General features: G+C 38.6%; 1 protein-coding gene across 2 annotated transcripts; it reads left to right on the plus strand.

Annotated features, from left to right (window-relative positions):
- The first annotated feature begins 1303 nt into the window (after nt 1–1303).
- On the plus strand, nt 1304–24798 carry LOC117293396 (slit homolog 1 protein-like). Of its 2 annotated transcripts, XM_033775711.1 has the most exons (12): nt 1304–1496; nt 2825–2951; nt 7351–7481; nt 8827–9041; nt 10513–10573; nt 11093–11223; nt 11819–11938; nt 13188–13319; nt 14213–14380; nt 16190–16213; nt 19647–19907; nt 20854–24798. In XM_033775711.1, exons 1-12 carry the CDS (start codon nt 1447–1449, stop codon nt 21282–21284), a joined length of 1851 nt encoding a protein of 616 aa, XP_033631602.1. In that variant the 5' UTR covers nt 1304–1446; the 3' UTR covers nt 21285–24798. The 2 variants fall into 2 exon arrangements, with proteins under 2 accessions (XP_033631602.1, XP_033631603.1); XM_033775712.1 differs by lacking the exon at nt 16190–16213.
- The last annotated feature ends 1861 nt before the right edge of the window (nt 24799–26659 follow it).

The following is a 26659-nucleotide window of genomic DNA, read 5'->3' on the forward strand; positions in this document are numbered from 1 at the left end:
TGGATCGGTCGAGTTGATCTTTGAAAAGCGTTTGTAACCGTTTGTTATAAAATGCATGTTGATTAGAAAGATGTTTTAAAAGTAGTGAGAACACAATGATCCACACACATTTTTGCCTCGAAATTATTGCGTGGTGTTCCTTTTAGTTTGCGAACTAAACGCGGTCGGCCATTTATGGAAGTCAAAAATTTGACTACCATAACTGGCCGAGCGTGTTTGTCGAAGAGCTAATAAGGAAAACCACCCAGTTTCGAGTACTACTTGTGTGGATCATTATATTCTACTTTTAAAATATCTTTCCAATCATATGCATTTTTTAACAAACGGTTACAAACGCTTTTCAAATACCAACTCGAGCGATCCTCCAAAGCAACGTGTTCCTTTAATCTGAGAATTTCGTTTCTCAGGTTGTCCAAGATACTGAGTGGACAGCAGCGGAGACATTTGGCGATATCTCAAAACGAAAAAAATCAAGATTTTTTTGTTTTTTTATTGTAAATGTCTACAGCTTTAGGTGTATATTCCGACAAAGATTGAAACAATAAAGGTTTTAAAAATGAATATGCCTACTTTGCCTTTCTGTGGCCGATTTCCGGCCAGAATGTTTGTTTCAATTTCGGGCAGGAGTCATCGAAACCAAAAAGGCGGCCTATAATATCTAAAAACAACGTTGTCACGAACACTGCACAAAACCTACTGGACATGCAGATGCTTGAATAATAATAATAATAATTTATTCATTTATATTGCGCCCATCCATAAAATGTACGCAAGTGCATAACAAGGCTAACTGAATGATTTTAGAGCGCCTTTACAAATGCGGTGTAATTATTATTAATTATTTTAGGGCATTTTGGGAGTCAGACAGTGATTCTATTTTACTAAAACCCCAAAAATAACAAGTTTCTACTTGAATTTTTTTTCGAGCAAGGGAGTCTGGTAGTGGTAGAAACAGAAAAAGTAATGGCGGCCTGAACACGTACACACCTTTGGGATCGAGTTTTCACGTCCAGGGGATCGAGCACGGCCTTATGGGTTAAGCAAGTAGTGGTGCGGCAAGGGCGCACACCACTGGGAACAAGGCTGAGGATCTGCGCTGCATGTGTGCTCTTGAAGGAGTGGTCGCGCGATGGTTGCGCGACGGATATCTTGCGCGCAATCCTAAGACTAAGGCCTAAAAACCGTGTCTTTTTATGATCGCGCGTCTAGATTTCCGACGCCGCCCGACCATCGCGCGACTGACTATAACTCGGCCTGTACTATCGTACTGCATGCTCCCTATGCACCACTACACACACTTCACTAGAGCACTGTGAAGAGTGTGTACATTGGTTGATAACATTATTTTTTACGACGTGTTATAATTGTTGTTTTGTAAACATTGTTAAGCGGACCAAGAGCAGCCAGACGTAACATCTGTCACTATACTGTCTGACCATGAGGTAGATGGTCGGCAGTGACTGGGCTGCTCTGATGAGTGAGTGGTACTGTAAGCAGTAAGTAAGAAACGACGTTCACGATTTTCATATTTCAACTTCCATACATGTTCTCTGGGAAAAGTTTCCGTATGGCGCCACCATTTTTTCATTTGAAATAAAATAATATAGTATCTAATTTACCTGATTGGTATATCCCTTTTTGTAAAATTGAGTGAAAAAGTGGTGGCGCCATACGGAAAGTTATCTGTTCTCTGTCCTTACTCTATGGTCATACCAGGAAGCTATATATATACCAATAAATGGAGGATATTATATTAGTTTATTTTATGTAGGTTAGCCCATGGAGAAAGAATTGGTTAGCCCTCATAACGGACTCCTTTCGTTTGTAAGTAGTGTAAAAACATGGTAAAAACCAAGGAGTCGGTGATTAAATAGGGGATAGATAGGGCTATGGATGTTTTATGATGGTTCTCATGTGAGTGAGTCATGATGGTGCATGGATTCAATCATCATGGTGATGGTAAATAACTTGGCCCAGGTTGGACTCCTCTGTTGCATGCAATGCGATGGAGTCCGGTACCATTGCGAAAACATTTCTAAAATGTTTTAAAAATATTTCTAACTAACTCAGGAATCTGAACTTTTAGTTTACTCACATGTTCCTCGTTAATGTTATTAATATTAATATTAGTTTGATCTCCAAGATGGCGTTTTTTAAAATAGTTGAATTTTCTCCTTTGGTGTTCATATTTTGTGAAAAGAAAATTGAAATTGAAGTTTCCCATCCCCACGTCGTGCACTAACTTCCGTGTAAACACTTTCTTGCACTGGATCACTGGTGGCCTACTATTTGCAGCCAAATCGCCATCAACTTGCATCAACCACCCACTAAGCTTAACACCAAGCGCAAAACAGCAGAACAGTGTATACCAAGCATTGACGTCTTGTGCCAAGACTCCATGTGTTGGAAGCGTATTTTTTCTTTCCAGGACAGATAGGCCACTTTTTACCATAAAATTGGCACATGCTATTGTGGCCTCACTGCAACATTGTAACACCCCTTGCACAGAATGGTTTAGCCCAACAACAAAATTAAGCGTTTGCAAAGCGATGCGACAAGTTCAAAATATATCTGGGAATTCGCTCCGGGATCTGGTAAGTTTTTGTCCTTTTTCTTTGCCGTAAGCACAGAATTCCCTGCTTCCGTAAGGGCCAATTCTGTGCTTACGGTAAGCAGATCCATGAAATTGGGCCTTAATGGGTTGGAGACCTAGAGTTAAATTGGATTAGTTCATGAAATGCTTGTAAATTGTGAAATTCCACTCCAGCAACAAACGGCACACAACAACAGCATTCACGTTAAAATTTTTCATTGTTTTATCCAGATCTGGCGCTGTTGGAGTTTCATGTGTGTTATTCAAAATATTTTCCTGTATTCACCCTTGGTTCCTCAAGTATTGGCGGGTCAACTTTTTCAGCAAAATGAACTTTTCACACAATGCATGCTGGAAGGTAAGTTACTTTCACTTTCATGTTTTCATTTAATACAGACATGACAGAAAGGAAGTTTGTTTTGCACTTGACACCAGGAACATTGTACACTGTTGTACTTCCTATGACCCATTCATTTTCCCCATTTCAATTGTTTTCTTCCTCCATCAGAAAGTTGTTTACCTTTAAAAATCTGTTCCCATGTAAAACAAGCAATACATTGTGACGCGTGACCTGTCCTTGCTCAAAACTATGATATTGGTGTGATGTGATATTGTCTTAAAGACATTGAACACCTTTAGTCACTTTCAAAGATCAGTCTTCTCACTTGGTTGCATCTCAACATACAAATGTATGCAAAAAATAACAAACCTTTGAAAGTTTGAACTCAATTGGTCGTCGAAGTTGCGAAATAATTGGAAGAAAAGACACCCTTGTCAAACAAAGTTGTGATCTTTGAATGCTTGATTTTGGGACCTCAAAATCTAATTCTGAGGTCTCAAAATCAAATTAAAATATTTTAGTGGAAAATTCCTTCTTTCTCGAAAACTACATTATTTTAGAGGGAGCCGTTTCTCACAATGTTTATCAATAGCTCTCCATTGCCTGTTACCAAGTAAGCTTTTATGCTAACAATTGTTTTGAGTAATTACCAATAGTGTCCAGTGCCTTTAGAGTATCTGCCTGTAAGAATGTACATATGTACCAAATTTCGGGGTGGGGGGGGGGGGGGGGTTGATATAGGATTTCAGATCCTCTTCTGAAAAACTAGAGTGAAACATCATCAAACTATTTTGTGTGTTGAAGTGTTCAGTCTCAGAAAAACCAGAAGGATAAAAAGGTACAAACAGGCCTTAGTCATAATTGTTTTTTAAAATTTGCCTTGTTGACCCAATTCACCTGACGTCATCATCAGAAAAATCTTGAATACGCCATACTGGTGGGCAATTTCACTGTGCGTTCTTATATATAACTCTATGCTGTGCGTTATTCAGTAAAGTGCGCAGTTTAGGCGACGCAGCGTTTACACATACATGTTAACCTAAATGCCCTCCAACATGGTGAGCATGGCACAGTCGCCGCGTGTGATGCCTGTGCAAGGGGTCAATTGACAATGTTGCAGTGAGCTACAATGTAGAGCTACACTATTTTGTATTTTGATCAGTTGTGTAATAATAATAATAATAATAATGCATTTATAATGCACCATCTATCTAGTGTACAAGACCCTATTCCGAGGCGCAGAACAAAAAACAATACATACAACAAAAAAGAAATGTAGAACATAATACAAAATTATACAATGAATAATCTACTGTCAAGACATGTAACGAGCTAAGTGTAAGAGGATTTACAGAGAACTACAGCGCCTGATGTTATTAGGTAAAGCGTTCCAAAGTTTAGGAGCACAAGCGGAAAAGGAACGATCGCCATATGATGAGGAAGTTCTAGGAATAGTTAAAAGGGACTTAGCAGAAGAACGAAGAGTGCGAGAGGGGGCATAAGGTACAAGGAGATTTGCAATATAAGACGGAGTCAAGCCAAACTGAGATTTAAATGCAATGTGTACATCTCTCTTATAAAGAGAAGATGGGTGTATCACAGACAGTGTGGCCGTACATGTACCTCGATCAAGAACCTTTAGTTGTTGGCATGAATTACAGTTTTAAATGGTGAAACTGAACTAGTGACAATTGAAGGCTACTTTTGCATACTGTTTGTTGAGCTGGGTAGAAATGCCTGGTTTTTGCACTTATGTATTTTTTAATGAGAAACGTGTTTAGGAAAATTGACGAATTTGTGAATGAGGCCAAAGGTGGAGCTGCTCTCCTCACTACAAAAGTCCACTACATACATGTAACATGAATTGTACCTGGAAACATGGAAAACCAGAAGACTTTTTTTAAACTAGTTTGCCAATTTGTTTGCATCATACATCAATGGGCTTTGTTTTTGCTGTTAAAAATACATTCATTCAAGTGCTTTTTAAACCAGGATGTGAGAATGTAATAATTGTCTTTGTTTTAAGTCCACTTCCTGTGTGTTATCATATCATATCATGTTATCAGCCTGTGCTCTCCCTTTGTTTTATTGATGTGCTATATTGGGGCTTACCCTTACAATGCCTTAGCACTAGCTTGGCGTACATTGTCAGATTGTCTTGTAAAAACTGCTGTGTGTTAGTAAAGGACACTACCCAACTTGACCTGTGGGCTAATAAAAACTGTCCAACCTACATGTAGGCTTAATGCTCATACTTCTCCATTTTCAGATTTGAATAATAAACTTTAAAAATGATTGCGTATCAGCCGAAATGTGCACGTATCGGACTGCAGGTTATGCGCACTAGCCGATACACGAGCCTGTGCATGGGGAAATCTCTGATCATTCTCTCAATATTTATCCTGACTCATGACAAAAGTTGAGTCTAGTGCAAGGCCTAGACCATAGTCCAGTGTGAGGCCTAAATATTTTATTCCTAAAATTGAAGGTGGTACCAACATTATTAGCAAACTTAGCCTAATACTTTGAACACATTGGCAACAGAAGCAACTGTCCAAATGCCACATGTCACTGCTTAAAAATGTTCAAGTAGACATTTTCATTTACGGGTCATTCCGTGTCAAATCACCCAATGGGTTAAACCTACCCTCTTCAAATTTGCTCAAATTTGGTTTATGGGGTAATCGTGGCTCAACAAGCTCAAATTTCAAATTTCAGCTCCATCCGATAATTGGTTTTCACGCTACGGCATGCTCTTTCTTGTTGATTTCGGTCAAAATGTGCCTGACCTCTGACATTCAAACGACCATAAATTAACCTTTGGGTCAAATTGGTTGAAATTGGTGTCTTTGGAAAGGAAATTGTGTAAGCTTTCCAAATATGTCTTTATTTTTTTTGTAGGAATATGTTTAGGTATGATTACCTTTTGACCTCTACTTTGACCTTGAATTAGACCTTGTGGATCACATGACCCGGCGACGAGTTTCTGTGAAAATTTACCCTTATATGTTTTCTCCACAATATAGAAAAATTAGAAATACGATAGTTTTGACTTGCCTTCAAACTCCACTCAAAGTTGCCTTCTTGCCTATCCCTATGCAAAGTACATGTACATATACATACCTGTTCATACGCATGTACAGGTGTATATCAAGCAAGGCTATGGTCCCCAAGCAAAATCATGATATACATACGTGTGACGTGTGTACTCAAATATTTTCACCAATGACAAAATTTACTGATGTCCAACCCTTTATTACGATACCATTTGCTTGTAGCAACATGTGATGATGGTTCGATCTGCAATTAATCAAATGAACCCAATACAATATAAACATTTGATTTACAGCAATTACAATAACGAATTAATCCCAATTTTATGTATTTACAACAATTGATTAAATCCCTATTTACCCACAAAATGTGGGCCAAGTGTGCGTGATTCCCCTTTGCCTCAACTCCAAGTGACCTAGCTTAATCTCAAAACCTTATCCCAACTTTGACCTTTAACCCTTATCCACACACACCACCGTGTTCTGTATGCCACCCCAACGTACAATACATGTACATGCCACCCACGTGAATCTGACTGACGACATGCTTAGAAAATCAACCACTTTTACAGTCAAAATTGTACACTAGTTACCCGCTTATTATCAACAATCCCTGATGCAGAGTATACTTAAACTTATAATCTTAAACTTGATTGAACTTATTTTGTACTCACAACATTGGGCGCATCCAAAATCAACAAAATATTGGCGAAAGTATGACTGACTAGTGACGAATGTTATGATCGATCCTGGCGAAAGATGCAAAACAGCGCCCTCATTTGACCAAGAAAAATCTACGCTTCTGACGTCACGCATGAATAAATTGTGTTGCCTAGCCCGTAACAATACTTATGGACATGTATCTAACTAATGTACATGTACTTTGCACAGGAAAAGTGAGTAGGACAACTTTGAGTGGAGCTTAAAAGCAAGCCAAAAATATGATATCTCAAAATCTTTGATATTGTGGAGAAAACATAATAAGGGTGAATTTCACCGAAGTTCGTTGCCGGGTCACATGATCCACAAGGTCAAATTCAAAGTAGAGGTCGAAAGGTTCATACTTAAACATGTTCCTACAAGAAAAAGAAAGACATATTTGGAAAGCTTACACAATTTCCGTTCCAAAGACACAAATTTCAACCAATTTGACCCAAAGGTTACCGATTTATGGTCGTTTGAATGTCAGAGGTCAGGCGCATTTTGACCAAAATCACCAAGAAAGAGCATGCTGTAGCGCGAAAACCGTTTATCGGATGGAGCTGAAAATGGAAGCAGATACACCTGTGTATGTTTTGTTCACTAACGTGGCCATGTAAATAGTGTCTGGTTTCACCTTTTTTTTCTTCTTTTTTTATCTCCAGGAGTGCCTGTTGAAGCTGGTTCTGTTGGCAGCATGTCTGATGGACACAATACTTGCTAAATGCCCTCCTATTCCTATACGAACATTGATACCTACGGGGGCTTATGATTGTAGGGATGAATGTCCAGAGGGGTAAGTAAACGCTCATACTCAGACTGGTCCCTTTGTTTTTATCCGGCTCGGTCTGCGTCATAGACTTTTGAGCAGTGTACAATTCGCATGGTGTTTCCAGCATAAAACGAAGCCTAGAGCCAGACTGCCATAGACAAGATTTTAGGCTGTGTCCAAAGCGGTGACTTAAGTTACAGCTACTCGTCTGTCAGTGTTTTAAAATAATAGCCTGATCTAGCTGTAGCTGTAGCCGAAGTCGCCGGTTGGGACCAGCCCTAAGCTGAGGCTTGGAAGAAGCTTAGGCTTGGAAGAAGCTTAGGCTTGGGAGAAGCTTAGGCTTGGGAGAAGCTTAGGCTTGGGAGAAGCTTAGGCTTGGGAGAAGCTTAGGCTTGGGAGAAGCTTAGGCTTGGAAGAAGCTTAGGCTTGGAAGAAGCTTAGGCTTGGGAGAAGCTTAGGCTTGGGAGAAGCTTAGGCTTGGGAGAAGCTTAGGCTTGGGAGAAGCTTAGGCTTGGGAGAAGCTGTCACAAGCCCAATGGTCCCATCTGACGCATACTGTGACAACCAAACTGATTTGTCTGCAAAGTTCTACTCAAACTCATCTGTTCACTTCATAATTCTTTATCTTTGAACTGATTACCTAAGTTGGTCTACAGTGTCATTGTTGTATAGTTATAGGACCCTATTGTACCTGATTTTGTTATGTATTTGTATAAATTTTTGCTTGTACAGCGCCATGAGCGTCATGCTTGACGGACATGAGCGCTCTATAAGAGGCCACTATTATTATTATTATTTATTATGTTCATGCATGTTGTCTTATTAAGTGCACATTTCCAGCAATGAGGTGCTGAAGGAGCTTGAACAAAGAGAGACACATTTTTAAGAGGCTTTTAAGTTTTTATAAATTATCGACCTCTTCATGAAGTACCTTTAAACGGTTAACCATGTGCTGTTGCGCTCTCAGCACCCACTGCCAGAAACATCGGGGGAAAACCCCTTCTCTTTAAATGATATAAGTGTACTGAACGTCTGAAAAGCAGGAAAATGAACCACTTATCGTGAAGATAGGGGGTTTGCCCTGGTGTTCCTAGTTGGATTGGCTTCATATTGCGCCACAGCACTTAAACCATAAGATGGTGCTTTAAAAAATGAAAAAGGTCTCCGACTCCAAAAGCGTAGCTCCGCACACCTTGCAGGAAACATACTGAGCTCTCTGAGACATCCATAATGTTGAAACGCCATGAGTATCACTAACTGGTTTATTTGAGCGCTATGAAGCCTTTATTTGTATACTATTAAATTGTTATTACTAGTATTTTTTTAAACACAAACAAATCAGTTAATTATTTATTATCATGTTCTCCAGGAGTTATTGTCGCAATGGTCGTTGTCATACCTGCTCAGCATGTCCAGACCCTTACACACTGGCCGAGCAGGGGGAGACTGAATTGGTCATTATGGCGGAGTGCATAAACAAAGGATCCTGTCCGAACTCTTGTATTGCCAACCCCTCCTGGCCGAAGGGGAATGCCACAATGTGCCAGGACGAGTGTGTAGACCCAACACCACCTCCACCCACAGGTACATGTACATGTAATGTGTAATAATAATAATAGTAGGGAGGTTTGGCTGCACGCTACACGAGCAAAAACGTGAGCATGAACGTCGCACAAATTTGTTGTAAAATTCTCAAGTTTTAAGCATACGTGAAAGTACGTGCAGACATCACACGTGAGAATGAAATAAGCTCAAAGTGGTGACGTCACCTAGATATGATACAATTTGTTGACATTAATGTTCACGTTTTTGCTCGCGTTACGTGCAGCTAAACCTCCCTATATAATAATGATAGACTTGTTATGTGCACATACCCACCCTGCTGGGTGTTTAAGGCACAGAAAACACTCTATGCACTAGAGGTTCACCTCAAAAAGTAGCGGGAATCAATGGAAAAACCTCATTGGGTTCCAGGCAGAAGAATGTAAGGTTTTACAACCTTCTGATGAAGAACTTTTTGTTCCACCGAAAGATTCTTTTTTTGTCTTCACAGGACTCTGGAAAGTACTGAGTATATAGCGCTAACACACATCGGTGTATGGGTAAAAACAAAAAAAAATAAATAAAAAACAAAGAGCAAAATTAATACCAAAGATTCTTGTAAGAAATAAAATGGATCGTTTGAAAAACTGGGGAACTGTGGGCTGCCATAGTATGGTACTCTTGAACATTTTTTTTAACCACAATATCAACCATTACCCGTACAGGTACTTATTTGTACCCCTGGGTGAAGAGATGCAACTATAGTAAAGCATCTTGCTGGAGGACACAAGTGTCATGATCCAGATTGGAACCCCCACCCTGATGACTTAACCACCAGAACTGGAGTCGAAGCACTGAACCACTCAGCCATTACATGCCGTAATGCATACATGTAGTGTCCATAGCTCCTTAAAAGCTTGGTTCATGCTTCCTGTTATTGTGATACAAATTTTGACATCACAGGGCTGGGCTATTTTTGCAGTGAATGTTTCGAAGGAGTTGAGTACGAGTCAGCTGACTCAAATTGTTTGTTGCGGCTGAATTTTTAATATTTGCTGCTTTAGGCGCTGATGGACACCTTTGGTAATAGTCAAAGACCAGTCTTCTCACTTAGTTTATCTCAACATGCATTTAACAAGACAAACATGTGAAAATTTGAACTCAATTGGTCGCCAAATTGCGAGAGATTGTAATGGAAGCAAAAACACCTTTGTCGAACAAGTTGTGTGCTTTCAGATGCTTGAATTCGAGACCTCAGCTAAGGTCTCAAATTCAATTCTAATATTTGAGTGAGGAATTACTTTTTTCTCAGACACTACGTTCTTTCAGAGGGAGCCGTTTCTACACAATGTTTTATACTATCAACAGCTCTCCATTAATCAATACCAAGTAAGTTTTTATGCTGACAATAATTTTGAGTGATTACCAATAGTGTGTGCCCAGTGCCTTTAAGCAGCTCAAGTATAGTGTATCTGTTCTTTACTTTTGTCTTTGTATGTATCTGTTATTACAGAGCCCCCGACATGCAAGGTTGGATGTAAACATGGCGGCTGTGTTGAGAATGGTGAATGCAAGTGAGTATTGGCACAGAAACTATCCACAAAATCTGCTACTGTCTACTGTAAAAACAGGGTGGAATTTCCGAATGATGCAATTCAGATGCAGGCTTGGGATAACCCAAATGCTTTTTAAAGGAACATGACAGAATTGTTTTTTACTAACAAAACAGTTGCTGGCAGTGTAAGCACTTTATGTAATACACCATACATTAACTGACAAACCTGTACAAGTTTGAGATCGATCTGCCATCTGGGTCACGAGAGAATTGAGTGAAAAACCGATTACAAATTTTGCATTGCATTGATGCCAAAATAAAAATGAATAAAACGCTCACTGAGCGATAAACGCAAAGTTAGATTATTTATTTCTCATTAAATATGACATTTCAACTATCATCATCAATAGACCGAGTAAGTTTTATGTAAATTTGTGATCTTCACGATTTTTGTTTCTTACCAATTCTGTATCGCTCCTTTAAGTATTCATATTTTCAATATTATTATTATTTTTGTTAACCTTTTTCTGAATTTCAGTTGTGATGATGGTTGGTTAGGGGCGCTGTGTGATGAATGCATCCCAGATCTAGATTGCCAAAATGGTCAATGCAATGAGACAGAAAGGTGTATATGTAATCAGGACTGGGATGGCGATAACTGCGACCAAGGTAATATCCTTGAACCAGCATCGCAACCACTCTTTAGTCTTCTGCGGGCCCAATTTCATAAAGCTGTTAAGCAGAAAATACTGCTCGAAAATTGGAGCGAGAATTACATTCACAACAATGCAAAGTTGAAATGGTTGAAGTGATTTTGGCTGGTATCCTGATCGTGCTAAGCAATACTATTCTGTGCTTAGCACTTTTCTTTTGCCTACAGGCTTTATGAAATTGGGTCCTCATGATGACTAGATCAGGACCGTATTTTATGGCTCTGCTTAATACCAGAAGCAAAGAATCTGTGAAGTGAATTTTTCATTCAGCACATATATGATGTACCCGACATTACTAGTATGCTTGTTCAAACATGTGTAGCTAGTGAAGAAATGGTTATAGTAAGCGCAGTGTTCAGCACTAAGCAGCGCCATGAAATTGGGCCCTGGCTAGTCAAAATGCTGAGACCAATTAAGAACTCACTCTGTGGCTGTGAAGTTAATAACGAGAAGTCCCCCTTAATCCACTAAGCAAAAGAAAAATCTCCCTGCTTTCACCATTTGCATGAATTATGGACCAAATTTGGCAATTTCTCTCTTCCTGTGGACAGATGTGAGCTATTGTAATCTGAATCAGCCTTGCCTGAATGATGGACGGTGTGGGAATGACGGGAATGGAGGATATACATGCATATGCTCAGAGGGATTCACGGGAGCAATCTGTGAAAACGGTCAGTCAATAAATAATACCGGACACGAAGATCCTTGTTGTTTGATTAATGAACCACGTATCACACATTGTTCAGACATGCTTGGAATAACACGCAGGCCACACAGAGGCCATGTTGCCCCTGGTCTTGGCCTTGGTGCCCCTTCAAAAGTTTCCCATTGACTTTAAGATTTTACAATGGAAGTGCCCTTTTCAAAATGAAAACAGCCTTGCCCTTCCGAAGATGAAATTCCAGGCCTAGCCTGTTCACACATTTGTTTACTGCAGCGATGCATGTGACACTCATTATTAGAGTCCTATATTTAGAAATATAGGATGCTTGGGACATTTTGTTCCGAAACTTCACAGAGTTGTTTTAAAATAAAATTGTTTGTACCCATTTGTATCCAATGAACATGGAGCACCAGACAAGGTTACTGTCTATAAGGAGTCATCCACATATTGTTTAGAAGGTTTAATCAACCAGTTTTCAGTGTGTTTGTGTTGGACTAGTCTGTGTGTCTTTTTCACTTTTATTGTTAAAAGATTTAATCGACGATGATCTACCTCAGTGTTATATAGCAAGACCAATTTTAGTGGTGGGCTCTTAATTCATTTTGGTCCACAAAGGACGAGTGATTCAACAAAATTTTTCATTTATAAATACCGCAGACAGTTTCGCTATTCCTATTGGTGGAGAGCACGTCACGTGGGGGGGGGGGGGTGTTTCAACGGTTAATAATGACCAGCTGGAGCTCTGTTTATAACCGATTGTTTTTGGAGACTACGCACTAGTCTTGGTGCAACACGTTTCTTATGGCCGTAGCGGCTGTCGGTGAGTTAGGTGCGTTGTATGTGAAAGGAAAACGATAACGTCTTGCACCAAGACTATACGCGCACGAACGGATCCCTTATTTTTAGATATGGGCCCAACAGTGCTGAAGAGCAGTCCGGGGAAAATATGTGCTGGGCAGAACAGTGTATTCTGCTCAGAGTGCTGGGTGTAAAATTTTTAAGTCTTGGCAGGCTGTTTTTCTGTCTACTTGCCAGGTAGATAGTGTTCTTTTGAGAGTTTGTCTTGCTTTGTATTCTACTACCGCGGAGTTTGTCTTGCTTTGTATTCTACTACCGCGGTGTAGTACAGTGTACATGTAGTTGTTCAAAATATAAAAACATGTGTGTAATACAAACAACAATAGTGAATGCAGTTTGAATTTATTTTTCAAGCATAAGATTATAAGTTTCTGGCCCATGTTTTCCTGTCTTAATAGAAACGAGTCTTCACCATTGTGAGAGAGTCTGCTCCACTAATGGTACATGCATTAAGTCAGAGTCTGCCGGGATCTTCGAGTGCCATTGTCAGGATGGATATACAGGACCTGATTGTACACAACGGACTTCAAGTAAGTTTTATAGCGGGGTGGGGTTGATGGGTTCAAAAAGTTAATGAGGTTTGAACATGAAGATGTTTAGCAGAAAACACTGCTTAGCAAATTTTTTTCAAAATATGAATGGGGCACCAGTTTCAACAATGCAAACTTAGTTGATATTTTTTGCTGGTAATCAGTTTCTGTTAAGCAATATTCGTTTTTAATGCTTACAGGCTTTATGATCTTTAGCCCAGGGCCCAATAGCTGTGCTTACTGTCGGCAAAGAATTGGCGCTTACAGAAGCAGGGAATTCCGCACTTACGTCAAGCATTTTTTCCTGGGTTTCCTGGAATTTTATGATTGTGCATGGGGGTTCTCCACGTTATTACAAGGCGCTCTTCGCTAAGGCAGAACAGATTCAACTGTTTTTGAATCATTTTCTCTTAAATCACATTCCCTTGAAGGGAATGGGCCATATTTTTGACCGCGTGAGGGCGCTCTCAATCACTTCCGGGGGTATATTCATTCATACGCAAAACAGTTTTTAAAGATTGGAACACATTATAACCACAGACATCTAATCCATCACAGACAATAAAACTTTTAAAGGAGCCGTTATAATCCACCTCTAAAGCAAATTGAAACTACGGCGCAACAAAAGTGACAGAACGCCTATTAATTTGTGCAGGGCGAATCGCGTGTACCCCCGGAAGTGATCAAAATACTATTTATTGCGCCCTCGCGCGGTCAAAAATAAGGGGCATTGCTTCTCAAAATGTGTTACACTACAACAGCTGCAGTGCTTCTTACCAAGGTTATTGTTTTTATGGTTATCAATTTTTTTAGCACAATTACCAAAGCTCTTCCCTTTCTTTAAGGATAAACCTTGAATAATTAAATACATTTATTGCCTCTTGTCATTACAGGATCGACTGGAAACAACCTACCTTTTCGTTATACAATTGTCATACTGAGTCCCATCATACTGATTGTTGCTTTAATCATCACAGTCTTCTTCTGCAAAAAATGGAGGATCTATCACAAGTCAGAAGGAATTCCCGGTAGCAGCAGTAATTCGGAAATACAACTTATAAGTAAGTGCAAACTTCATAAACACTGACAAAAATATATGTATATATATATCCACAGGGTTTGCCCTTAACCCCCCTTATTCTGAATAGTAATAATAACATTAATAATAATAATTATAATAATGATAAATGTATTTATAACACGCCTTTTCCAAAGGATACAAAGCACCAATTATTTGTACTGCAAGGTGAGTGGGAAAAAGATTTTGGAAATTGTGAGACCTTTTCCTTAGCACACCATGTAATGGTTAACAAGGTGCTAGGGCGCATACAGCAGCCACAGCCAGGAACACCAGGGCGAAAAAAAAAACCCTTCTTTTTTCAATAAGTGCATGCACTGGGTTCTTTTACATGCGGACCAATGTCTTTACGTCCCATCCGAAGGACAAAGGAATGGTTAAGTGCCTTGCTTATGGACACAAGTGTCACGGCTGGGGAATCAAACCCACACTCTGCTGATCAAAAACACAAGTGTTTGAATTCATTGCTCTTAAAGGCAGTGAACAATATTGGTAATTGTCAAAGACATAGCCTTCACAGTTGGTGTATCTCAACATATGCATAAAATAACAAACATGTGAAAATTTGAGCTCAATCGGTCATCGAAGTTGCGAGATAATAATGAACGAAAAATAACCCTTGTCACACGAAGTTGTGTGCGTTTTAGATGGTTGATTTCGAGACCTCAAGTTCTAAATCCGAGGTCTCAAAATCAAATTCGTGGAAAATTACTTTTTTCTCAAAAACTATGGCACTTCAGAGGGAGCCGTTTCTCACAATGGTTTCTACCATCAGCCTCTCCCCATTACTCGTCACCAAGAATGGTTTTATGTCAATGATTATTTTGAGTAGTTACCAATAGTGTCCACTGCCTTTAATAACTGCTCAGCCAGGAAAAAGCTACGTAACAGAGTTGCCAACTCTCCATGATTCTTCAGAAAATTCACTGAAAGTCAACCAATCTTTTCATGTTCTGATCAACAAATTTGACAATCTCCCTGATCATGGAAAATTGTTCCCTACTATGTTGAAAGTAATTCCAATTATTTCCCTGATTGTTGTACAAAATCTCCCTGATTGCAAAATGCAAAAGTTGGCAGCTTTGGCCTAAGTCGAAGCTAAAGGGCATTTGTTAAAAATTATTTGAGCCCTGGATTCATGCGAGACTTCTGTTTTTGGAGCTAAGTAACACAACACATTGCTCATGTCTGCAGTTTGTAGAACTTATTTGTAAAGAATAATTTAGAAGATATTATTTTGATTCCAAAGCAGAGATTTGGCTTACTTTAAGCATGGATTTGGCTTACTGTAAGCATGGAAATTTGGCTTACTGTAAGCATGGATATTTGGCTGACTGTAAGCATCGAGATGTGGCTTACTGTACCCATGGAAATTTGGCTGACTGTAAGCATGGAAGTTTGGCTTACTGTAAGCATCGAGATGTGGCTTACTGTAAGCATGGAAATTTGGCTTACTGTAAGCATGAGAACAAATTTGGGTTGTATTCTTGAGTTGTGAGTTTTGTGACAATATTTGTTGAATACCCAGCCCTCTCATACTTGCACTCCCCACTCCTCTCGTGTCTTGCATCATGATTTTAAAGTGCATTTTTTTTAAAAGTTCCTTTTACTTGTAGCTGTCTGACCCCAAAACTAACCCAAAATGGAATGCGAAGAAGTTTGGTGTCGGGGTGGTCAGTTTTGTTAATTTGGTTCAATTGATTGATTTCCCCCCCCCCATTCCTCCCCTCACTCCAAGCTCGTTTTGCCTGTTTGTAAAATCAAAACTGTGTTTTATTTGTAAACTACGCAGATTTTTTTAGAAAGTTTCATAAAGGTATGTACTGGATACATTTTATTTCTCTTTGATTTGATTTTTGTTGATCTTGTTCTCGTTTAATTTTGCATGCCCAATTGTTTAATTTGTGTTCCTCATGTAGAACTAATGATGTCAGACCTCAGGTTTTGCAAATGATGTCAAGCTTGATACAGTATATGCAAATGATGCCAGACTTTGTATGCACATGTGATTTCCTGAAGACAACCCAACATGTTGTGGTTTTTAGAAGAGCGCCCTCGCTCAGCAGCACAAGAGAGGTAGATGAGTGAAAAATAACTGTACATACCTACATCATACATGATCATGTGCTTTGTTGTGGTCATAATTGTTTTGCGGAACCATGCACTGTTAAAAAAGATCCATTGGTCTGTTTTGAACCTTCAATATAAGAAGTATATGGTGTTGGAGCACTGACAAAATTTAAATGCGCAGATCTGATTTTTTCTTCTGATAATTCTAGTTTACATGTACACTCTACATGCTTCTTCAGACAGTTCAGTTTATACACCCTGTATATCACATTGCAAACTTGCCTTGCTTTACTTTTTTACACGAGCAAAACAAAAAGTCATCTTTCTTTCAATGTTTGCAAAAAAAAGACATTATTTGTGATGATGAGTCTTGAGATCCCATACATAGAATCCATTGACCTCACTAACATGCTTGTAGGATACGCACAGTGAGTGTGATCATTTACGCCTATATTCGACAGTGTGACTGTAAACTTCCTATTAACTGTCATCATTCTTGCATTTGTCATTGCTGTCATTTGACCTTAATTGACCCCTTATAGCCTGGAGTGACTAGCAACTGGAGGTGGGTTAAACCTGCTTCAGGTACACCAATACACCTTCATCACGCTGCCTCCATCTTGGTCATGTACCTCATATCGAATAACAATAATGAATGTTAATCATTTTGCAATGTTGAACCAGACTATTTTTTTATTCCAACGTTGGTTTGGTAACATTGATATAAATGGGAGGAATTCATGATGGCCGCATACTGGAAACGTTTTGTGAAATCGGCTGTAGGACATTCCATACAGAGCGAGTATTTAATTGCTTCATTTTCATGTACAAAACCAATGGGGGACGTTGGTAGAAACACTAAGGGTTGTGTCACACGAGGCAATTACAAGCAACCAATTCCAGGCAATTCGCAAAGAGATAAGGCATTCTCATATTTTCCTTGGGGATTGTAATGTAACTGTAAGACATTGTTTAAGAAATTACTTATGTATGCTATCAGTTGCACTGCAGTTGGTTGCCTCCAACTTGCCTGGGAAAGTTGCCGCCCGTCCAAGCAATAGGAGAACAAAAGAGATGTCCTTAATTTACCAACATGGGTGTACGTAGTATCACTTCAGATACCCCTACTGTATTATGTTCCAAGTTGTTTTCATTGCATTGCAAATTGTTAGATGTTTTGTTTGCTTTTACTTCTATTTTTCTAATGGACATGTACATGTAACACTAATTTTAAGATGTACATGTTTGTTATATTAGTCTTAGCAGGTTGCGATAACCCTATTAGAAAATCACAACGTTGCAGGTCATTGCTTTACAAATTTCACTCAGTTTGATGAGGTCATCAATGTGGAAGGTGACCAGTTTTTCCACGATGACCTTTAGGAGATATTTCCAATGTACCATATAAACAGCTATGGATATTTTTTGTGTTGAATTCTTACATTGATCGGTGATGCTATTTTTGTGTCAGTCGCCTGTAAAGCGCACAACAGAGAGACTCAGAGCTGTGTATTAATAGAGTGTTGCAACCTGGAGGGACTAGTTTTCTTCGGTCACATGGTTTCTGGCTGCAATTTTGTCTCCAAATGCAGCAGAACCCAACGACACCCGTGTTCGCCCATGCGTTTCTTGGGGAACAAAATGGCTTCTAATCGCAAATTGGCGTAACTCTCACAATAAATGGCTCTGGAGAGACTAGATGCAAGTGTAACTTTTGGCAACTACATTAAAAAAATGAATTTTGCCAATCAAATCAAGTTTAAGTGCAGCTTTGGATGTTGTTAGAAGGCTGCTGTGCTTCAATGCATGTCATCATGCAATTAAGCCACTATCCGAAGACTCCCTATCAAATGTTGCATTCTCATTGTTAAGCCATAGCCGCTAATGTAGTCACCGGATGTTCTCATATCAAATCTTACATTGTTCATTGAGCTAACACTGAATGCATCTCTTTGTGAATTAATTGTGACTGACAGATTTAGCTAAGCCACTACTTGTGAGAAATGTTTTTGCTGTGAAACCATAATGTAGATTAATCTCTTTTGCGAGTGATGGTGGTTCTGAGACGAACTGGAGGACTCAACTCTGAGCACAATGGCAAAACTGATTGTTCAACTAATCTGCTCAAATTCTGCTTAAAGTTCATCAAATTTCCAAATCATGTATTTTTTTTTACACAGAAATAACCGTTTTAGCTTATCTTGAATTTGTACATTCATAATTTTATGTCAATAATACTTTTTAACTTTAAAAATGCATTCCATTATATCAGATGAAGTGCTTCTGTTGACAATTTATAGTACTGTATTCTTGAATACAGAATCCAAAAGGAGCAACCCATTAGATTATAAACATTTAATTTTAAAATCTTATTCAGTGTTTCTTATTAACAGCTATGCATAAATTTGTATCTCTATAGACCATAGCTTTGATACTCGTTTTTAACTTAATGTGTTTTAAGTTGACATTCAGTTTAGTAAACTACACAGTAAATGTAGAGAGTCCGCATGAGAAGGGACAAAATATTACAACCGCAAGTATCTTACCTCACATTATAACATGAATTGCCATTGTTCATTCCCTTAATTGGATAACATAAAGTGTTGGGGTAAGTTTTGTGTAGCTTTGTGTACCATTATGACTACTTCTTCTAATTCTAGCTCTCAATTTATTCCTGTATTCATTGTCACGAAGAATAGTTTACACACTCTCAGTTAGAATGTTTGAAACCTCAGTAGGCCTACATGTATCTAGGATGAATATTGTCCCAAAATTGCTATAGCAATAGTTTTATTTCGTTTGTCTTTTCTGTATATAGCTGATGCAATAGGCTATCCGTTCAGAGGATACTATAGTCTTTCTGATAATCAAGCCATTGTAGTCTACGTACACTCTCGATTAGAATGTTTGAAACCTCAGTAGGCCTACATGTATCTAGGATGAATATTGTCCCAATATTGCTATAGCAAAAGTTTTATTTTGTTTGTCTTTTCTGTATGTAGCTGATGCAATAGGATATCATCTGGTACAACAGTCTTTCTGATAATCAAGCCATTGTAGTCTACGTACACTCTCAGTTAGAATTTGTAAAACCTCAGTAGGCCTACATGTATCTTGGATGAATATTGTCCCAATATTGCTATAACAATAGTTTTATTTTGTATGTTTTTTTTCTGTAGCTGATGCAATACGCTATCGTCTAGAGGGTACAACAGTCTTTCTAACAATCAAGCCATCGTGGAAGCATTGCTACCTGAAGACTTGTAAGTGCCTGCTGAAAGCTCCGTTAAGAATCTCTGAGGACGATGGGACGGAGGTGAGCGTTCCTTATCTACGAGAAGGATTCAAGTACAACTTTGAGATCTACAAGGACAGGGCAATGCCACCGGATGTCGAAGACAGTGAATGCACTGTGGCCGAGTGCGAAGTCTCTGTTGAGTGTAAGTTGCTGTCATTTGTATTTATATGTGATGTTAGGCCTGGAATTTCATCTTTGAAAGGGCAATGCCATTTTCATTTTGCAATGAAGTCAATGGGAAAATTTTGAAGGGGCACCAAGTCCAATTTAAGACCAGGGGCAACGGAGGGCATGGCCTTCGTGGTCTGCGTATCATTCCAGGTTTGTGATGAAACAAATCGCTTTGGGAAAAACGCTGGCAATCTTCGGAAGTGAGTTGGCTAAAATCTTGTCGTGGCTGAGCAGAATAAGAGCACATAACTTTGGCTCTGGTGTTACTGATCACATCGGAGTGTGGGCTCGAGTCCCGGTCATGGCACTTGGGTCCTCGAGAAAGATACTTTACCATAATTGTCCTGTAGATGGGACATTAAGCCATAGATCCTGTATATTGGGATTAGAAGTGCACATACAGTACAAGAACCCATGACACTTATCATGGAGGAGTCGGGGTTAAACCAATGACTAGAATAAATATTGTCGTCTAGTTACGGAATCACAATTTCTTGGTTTGTGCAATTCGTAATCATAGACATTAAACCAATGTTTGTACTAGAGAGAAGGGCTGTTACCAGCATGGTTTTCCTCTTTTGGGAGTTTGCTGAGTTCCCTTGATTGGAGGATCATCTACACAAACAAACAAACAAACCCTAGTGTTTTTGGTGCATATACAGTGTAGCAATCACCCTGGTGTTTCGGGTTCCCATTGTTTTCTATTCCTTGGGTTTTTTCGGGTGAAGAATGTGATTTTCCTCGAGTGTGTAGAGCAATAGATTGTACACAGAGTGAGCTGTGTGTTTGCAATCCGTGTTTAGGCATAAAACTGATACTCTGATGATCTGTATACTGTAATCAAACTTTGGCTGGTACATGGTAATTACCTTTTTTTGTTTGTTTTACTTATTTTTTTTCAATATATCATTGTGTAGTCGGCGCTTCAGGAAACAGGGAGAGCAACTGTGCAGAAACAATCGGAAACGCTCTGGATGACATTGCAACTAAGAAATCTCTTAACCGGCCTCTCGAGGCTGACCATCGTCTGAGAGAAAGAGTGGCTAGCTTCTTCGAGATGACCTCAGACCATCAGAAGAGTTTCTTAGGTGGTCAGACTCCAGACTATCTGTACATCGAAATACTGGAAGAGGTATTGCAGTCTTACGTGGTCATGAACAAGCCGATTGGAGAACTGCTTAGCCACTTGGGAAAAGAGAGCGGCGGCAAAACTGAAGACTTTGTTGAGATACTGGCCCAGTTTCATCCGACGTGCCAAAGTTGTGCCCAGGTTTGGCACCAGACTCATGGTGGGACGACGGTGTCCACTCATACGGCATGCAATGGAGTTACAAGAGATATTGTTTAAACAGTACTGGCCTGTACTACATGTAGGTAAGATTAAGGCCTTGTTATAGTTGCAACATTAAATATTGCACAGTTTTGATGCATTGAATTAGCAGGGGAGGACTTGTACAAGTTTAACTCTGTTTAAATTTTTGTTGGACTAGGTTTTTTGGACTGTATTGCACTGTGACTGGGTCTGGCATATTCCTAAACTTTTACCAAGGGTTGATTTCACAAAGAGTTGGTCAGTTCCTAACTTAGGACTAGTCCTAGGAGATGTTACAAATTAAGACTAGTCCTAAGTTAGGAGATAAGACTATTCTTAACAATGTTCTACAATATTTGAGACCATTTCTCATTCCATCAGCAATGAGAATATAAAGCCACACTGCAGGATGGGAAATACACCCTTACGTTATGCACAATGCTCGCCGACCATTTTCGCCATCTTGGGAGTCAATATCTTTTCAAACAGTTTGACTCCAATTTGAAGTTTGGGGCTGATTCCTAAAATGGCAGACAAGATAATTGCGTTGTGAATGGGGTGAAATGAAAATCTAAAATAGGTCTCTGTAACCATTAAATTTTGGACCCATGGAAGTGCTACATTTTGTTTTCTCCGCATATTTAATCACTATATAGATCTAAAATCTTGGAGCCCAAGGCACCATATTGAACCTAAAGGATCAATTAGATGTCGTTAAATAGTAGTTGTCTGTCGGCATGAGCTGTTTTTGTTTTCGTAATTTTGTGCATTTTAAGTGCAAGGTTTACATTCAACGAGCAGCTGTACTAACTTCATATAATTCAATATCAAACTTCAAAACTTGTCCACTGTTGTCGTCCATCTTTACTTTTTCCTGTGGTTAGCACAGGTTTGATAGCAGTGCTAGTTGTTGCACACTTCCGTTACATACCAAATCCATAAAAACCAAGTATATCCAATGGAGTGGGTTTTGGAGGATTGGGAGTTGTTTGGGATAAAATATGGACATGACATATATGTTTCTTTTGCCCTTTTAAAGATGAAATTCCAGGCCCGACATCACATACATGTCAAACCCATTGCATGTGACGTCACACTCTCAAAAAGGAGGCAGATCATTGGACAGTAGCTGTCCTCTGTGCGTAAAAACGTGTAGCGTTTGGCGTTATACAAGGGGGAGCTATGGACGCGTCTCCGAACAAGGCGCGTAATTTTGGGTGGCAACTTTCTTTTTATGCATATTTGTATACTCTTTTGACACCCAAAATGACACCCATGATAGGCACATGTGATACGCTGCACGCATTGCAAGGGGTCCATAACCAAATCCATAAAAAACAGATATTAAATCCATGGAGTGGATTTTGAAGGATGGGAAGTTGTTTGGGATAAAATATGGAAATGACATGTTTCTTTTTGCGGATTGTTTCTTAGTTTTATGTACCATTGTACGTTTAGTTGCTTCAGACCGTGACAGTTATTAAAAACTTGTCGTCGTATGTAGATTTTCATTTTACAAAATGAGTATACGTAAAATGCATGAGTAGGAATTCATTTTTTTGTATTTAGGGGACAGTAACAACAATCAAGAAAGGAAAACCTCATTGTCATTTGCATTATAAGACATTGTTAATAAACATTTATTTGCCAAAGAAGTAGGGATACCTTTTTGTGTGTGCATGCAAAAGGGGGAGGAGCTTCATGAAATTTCGTTCTTTTCTTCATGGATGCTATGTCCCAAGTCAACAACTCTGTTTAATGTATTTAACTTACAAAGCAATATTCATATTCAAGGGAAATATTATTTACAATTTTATTTAATTGTAGTTTTTTTTGGACAGCTTTGAGATTGTTCAAAAGCATTCATATCTTGCCAGTTGTTGCCACCAACTTTATCTATGGAAAATAGCTTCAAAATATTATTTATCATCATTTTTCTGCAGTTGAATATGGATTTAGTGTACATACGTACAATATAAAGGTTTCTTCAGTCATAATTATTCTAAAACAAATGATACTTTGCAGTAGCCTTGCATCAACAAATTTGGTCTTGCTCAAGAAATGAAACAGTGGAATTTAAAGAAATACTGCTTATAAGTGCTAACTGAAACTGCTCAATAAAATTACATTTAACTAGAAAATACCACAAACTAAAAGTGTACCTAAAATTTTCGAAGAGAAATGGCACTATTTTATTACAGATTTTTTACAAAGAAAAAACTTGAAATAATTCTTGAAAACAAATGTATAAGGTTCGTTATTCAGAACCTTACTGTGTGCTACATGATTTGTACGAGTCATACAGTACTTACCCAATAACATACAGTATAATGTTAATTACCATTGATGCAAGCATTATAACTATTATTTCTGAATTATATTGAATTGGTTTAAGAGCAAGGTAGTTTAAACCTTATCAGATAATAATGATGGAAGGAGTAGTGTGCTGCAAAGTTGGTGGGTTTTAGTGATTTTACACAACATACAAAGTCAACGAATGTTTTGCAACTCATCATTGACCAATAGATTGATCCATTAGGCTCCGCCCATGGCGCACATTTGAGCCTCTCCAATGCCATTCTGCTCTACTCTGCGGTGCGCCAAGCATTTGCGCACGCACGTCAGACTTTATTTTGTCAGACTTTTGGTGGCGCAATGGGTTGTGATTGGTCAATACGCAATGGGGCGGAGCTTAATGGATCGGTCTAAAATACGTCATTTTTAATTGAATAGATGAAAAGATGGGTATTCATATCGGCTGCTCTGTTGATGTTTAAAGGCAATGGACACGTTTGGTATTTATTCAAGATAATTGTTAGCATAAAAACTTGTGCGCCAAGCATTTGCGCACGCACGTCAGACTTTATTTTGTCAGACTTTTGGTGGCGCAATGGGTTGTGATTGGTCAATACGCAATGGGGCGGAGCTTAATGGATCGGTCTAAAATACGTCATTTTTAATTGAATAGATGAAAAGATGGGTATTCATATCGGCTGCTCTGTTGATGTTTAAAGGCAATGGACACGTTTGGTATTTATTCAAGATAATTGTTAGCATAAAAACTTGTGCGCCAAGCATTTGCGCACGCACGTCAGACTTTATTTTGTCAGACTTTTGGTGGCGCAATGGGTTGTGATTGGTCAATACGCAATGGGGCGGAGCTTAATGGATCGGTCTAAAATACGTCATTTTTAATTGAATAGATGAAAAGATGGGTATTCATATCGGCTGCTCTGTTGATGTTTAAAGGCAATGGACACGTTTGGTATTTATTCAAGATAATTGTTAGCATAAAAACTTGTGCGCCAAGCATTTGCGCACGCACGTCAGACTTTATTTTGTCAGACTTTTGGTGGCGCAATGGGTTGTGATTGGTCAATACGCAATGGGGCGGAGCTTAATGGATCGGTCTAAAATACGTCATTTTTAATTGAATAGATGAAAAGATGGGTATTCATATCGGCTGCTCTGTTGATGTTTAAAGGCAATGGACACGTTTGGTAATTATTCAAGATAATTGTTAGCATAAAAACTTGCTTTGTAACAAACAATGGAGAGCTGTTGATAGTATACAACTTTGTGAGAAACGACTCCCTCTGAAGTAACGTTGTTTTTAAGGAAGAGGTAATTTCTCATTCAAATGAAAAAAACTTCAGCTGACGCCATTTTGTTTATGAATCTGAAAGCACACAAATTTGTTCAACAAGTGTGTTTTCTTTTCTTTCATTATTCTCTTGCAATTTCGATGACCAGTTGAGTAAAATTACCACAGGTGATCCGGTGCCTTTAGAGTTAACCCATAAAGTTAATGTACATGGTGGGTTGGGGTACATGTTAGGTAGAGTACTAGTAACAGCCACACCAACAAATGGTAACATTTTCTGAACATTTTCCCTGTGTATTATTTAAATTTCAGTTTATAATTGTCTTCCAATTTGTTAATAATAATACTAATTACAAATGTAAATGCTATAAATCATACAAGGCCAATGTTGATTGATCAATAAAAAATGTTGGTTTTTACATTCGTCGTAAAGTGAAAACTACCGATTTTAGTTATACCACAAGTGTGATGTGTGTAAAGCCTTGTTCATGCTTCCTGCGAATGCAATACAAATTTTGATGTCACAAATTCGTAACGAAATATTTGCAACAGTGTTTAACACCTGGTAGACTTTCGTTGCAAAAAATAGCCATGTGACGTCAAAATTCGCTTCACATTCCCATTGAAGGAAGTGTGACCTGGGCTTTGTACAGACAAATTTAGCACGTCTGCATTTCATTATGAGACAAGCCAAAGGCGTATCACGAGCGAAAGCAATATATGGATGCAACATCTTCCAATCACATGACAACTATCTTATTGGTTGTTAAACAAAGGGATAAATCCCATGGCTGTTGGCCAATCAGAGGAGAGGATTAAAAAGTACACCCTGGTTCATCTTGAGATGCAACTCAATCTTAAATATGCCTTCTACCTTGAAATATTTATATTATAAAAAGATTTTGTATTCCATCCATTTTAACTTTTAAAAAGAAAAAAGAAAAAGAAAACAAGATTGATCAGTCAGTTGAGCTTGTAAGATGTGATCTTGGTTACCATGAATACTGTTGATTCTTAATGATTAATGTGTGCTACTTTCAAAATGTGTGCCGTAAAAGCCAGTCTATTAAATGTATGTTCTACTGTATATTAAACTTTATTCATGCAATCAGGCAAGTGAGTATGTGTGTTGCCTAAGTGGAGTGCAACTCTTTACAACAGTTAGATTTTCATTTTTTTTTGCTCAGGGGCCGATTTCACACAGAGTTAAGATTAGTCTTATAGCTGTGTATCAATCTGAATTGCTAAGCAAACGTGTGTCGCAACACAAATCACTATGGTAATAGCTCATCTCAAGATGAATTTTAGTGCTTTGTGAAATCGACCCCAGATGTGTTTTTCTAAGACCATTATTTTACCAAGTAGAAACATAAACCAGCCAAAATGAAAGAAAAAATACATTTTTGTTTTCACTCTTCTTTGCTTGAGACCTGAGGGACACTTTTTAATAACTTTGTACAAACTTTATTTGGGTTTAGACTATTATGACTCTGTTACCTCATCTGCACAGGGACAAATTTCAGAATGTGCTTAAGCAGAACATATTGCTCAACAATGTTTGCTAAGCATAAATGAGCAGGGTACTAGCCACAAATAAAATATGTGACATGGTAGTTTAGCTGGTAACCTTATTCTGGTAAGCATAATTTTGTTGTGCTTAGCTCCATTTTGTGCTTAAGCAGCTCTATGAAATTGGGCCCTGGTCTTGATGTCCGGTGGGAATGTTCTGAAAAAGTTGTATGGAGGACCAAACTTTGCTTAGCAAAAGTAGGTTACCAGCCTACATTTCTAGGTAATAATATACACT

The sequence above is a fragment of the Asterias rubens genome, chromosome 8 (genome assembly GCF_902459465.1).
Source record: "Asterias rubens chromosome 8, eAstRub1.3, whole genome shotgun sequence".
Classification (NCBI taxonomy): domain Eukaryota; kingdom Metazoa; phylum Echinodermata; class Asteroidea; order Forcipulatida; family Asteriidae; genus Asterias; species Asterias rubens.

Excerpts from the sequence above, each read along its gene's own strand:
- LOC117293396 (XM_033775711.1), top strand. The coding sequence starts at position 1,447 with ATGGTCGGCAGTGACTGGGCTGCTCTGATGAGTGAGTGGTACTGTAAG. Across the intron at positions 7,482-8,826 it reads AGGGATGAATGTCCAGAGGG|GAGTTATTGTCGCAATGGTC; the intron begins GTAAGTAAACGC and ends CATGTTCTCCAG. Across the intron at positions 10,574-11,092 it reads GTTGAGAATGGTGAATGCAA|TTGTGATGATGGTTGGTTAG; the intron begins GTGAGTATTGGC and ends TCTGAATTTCAG.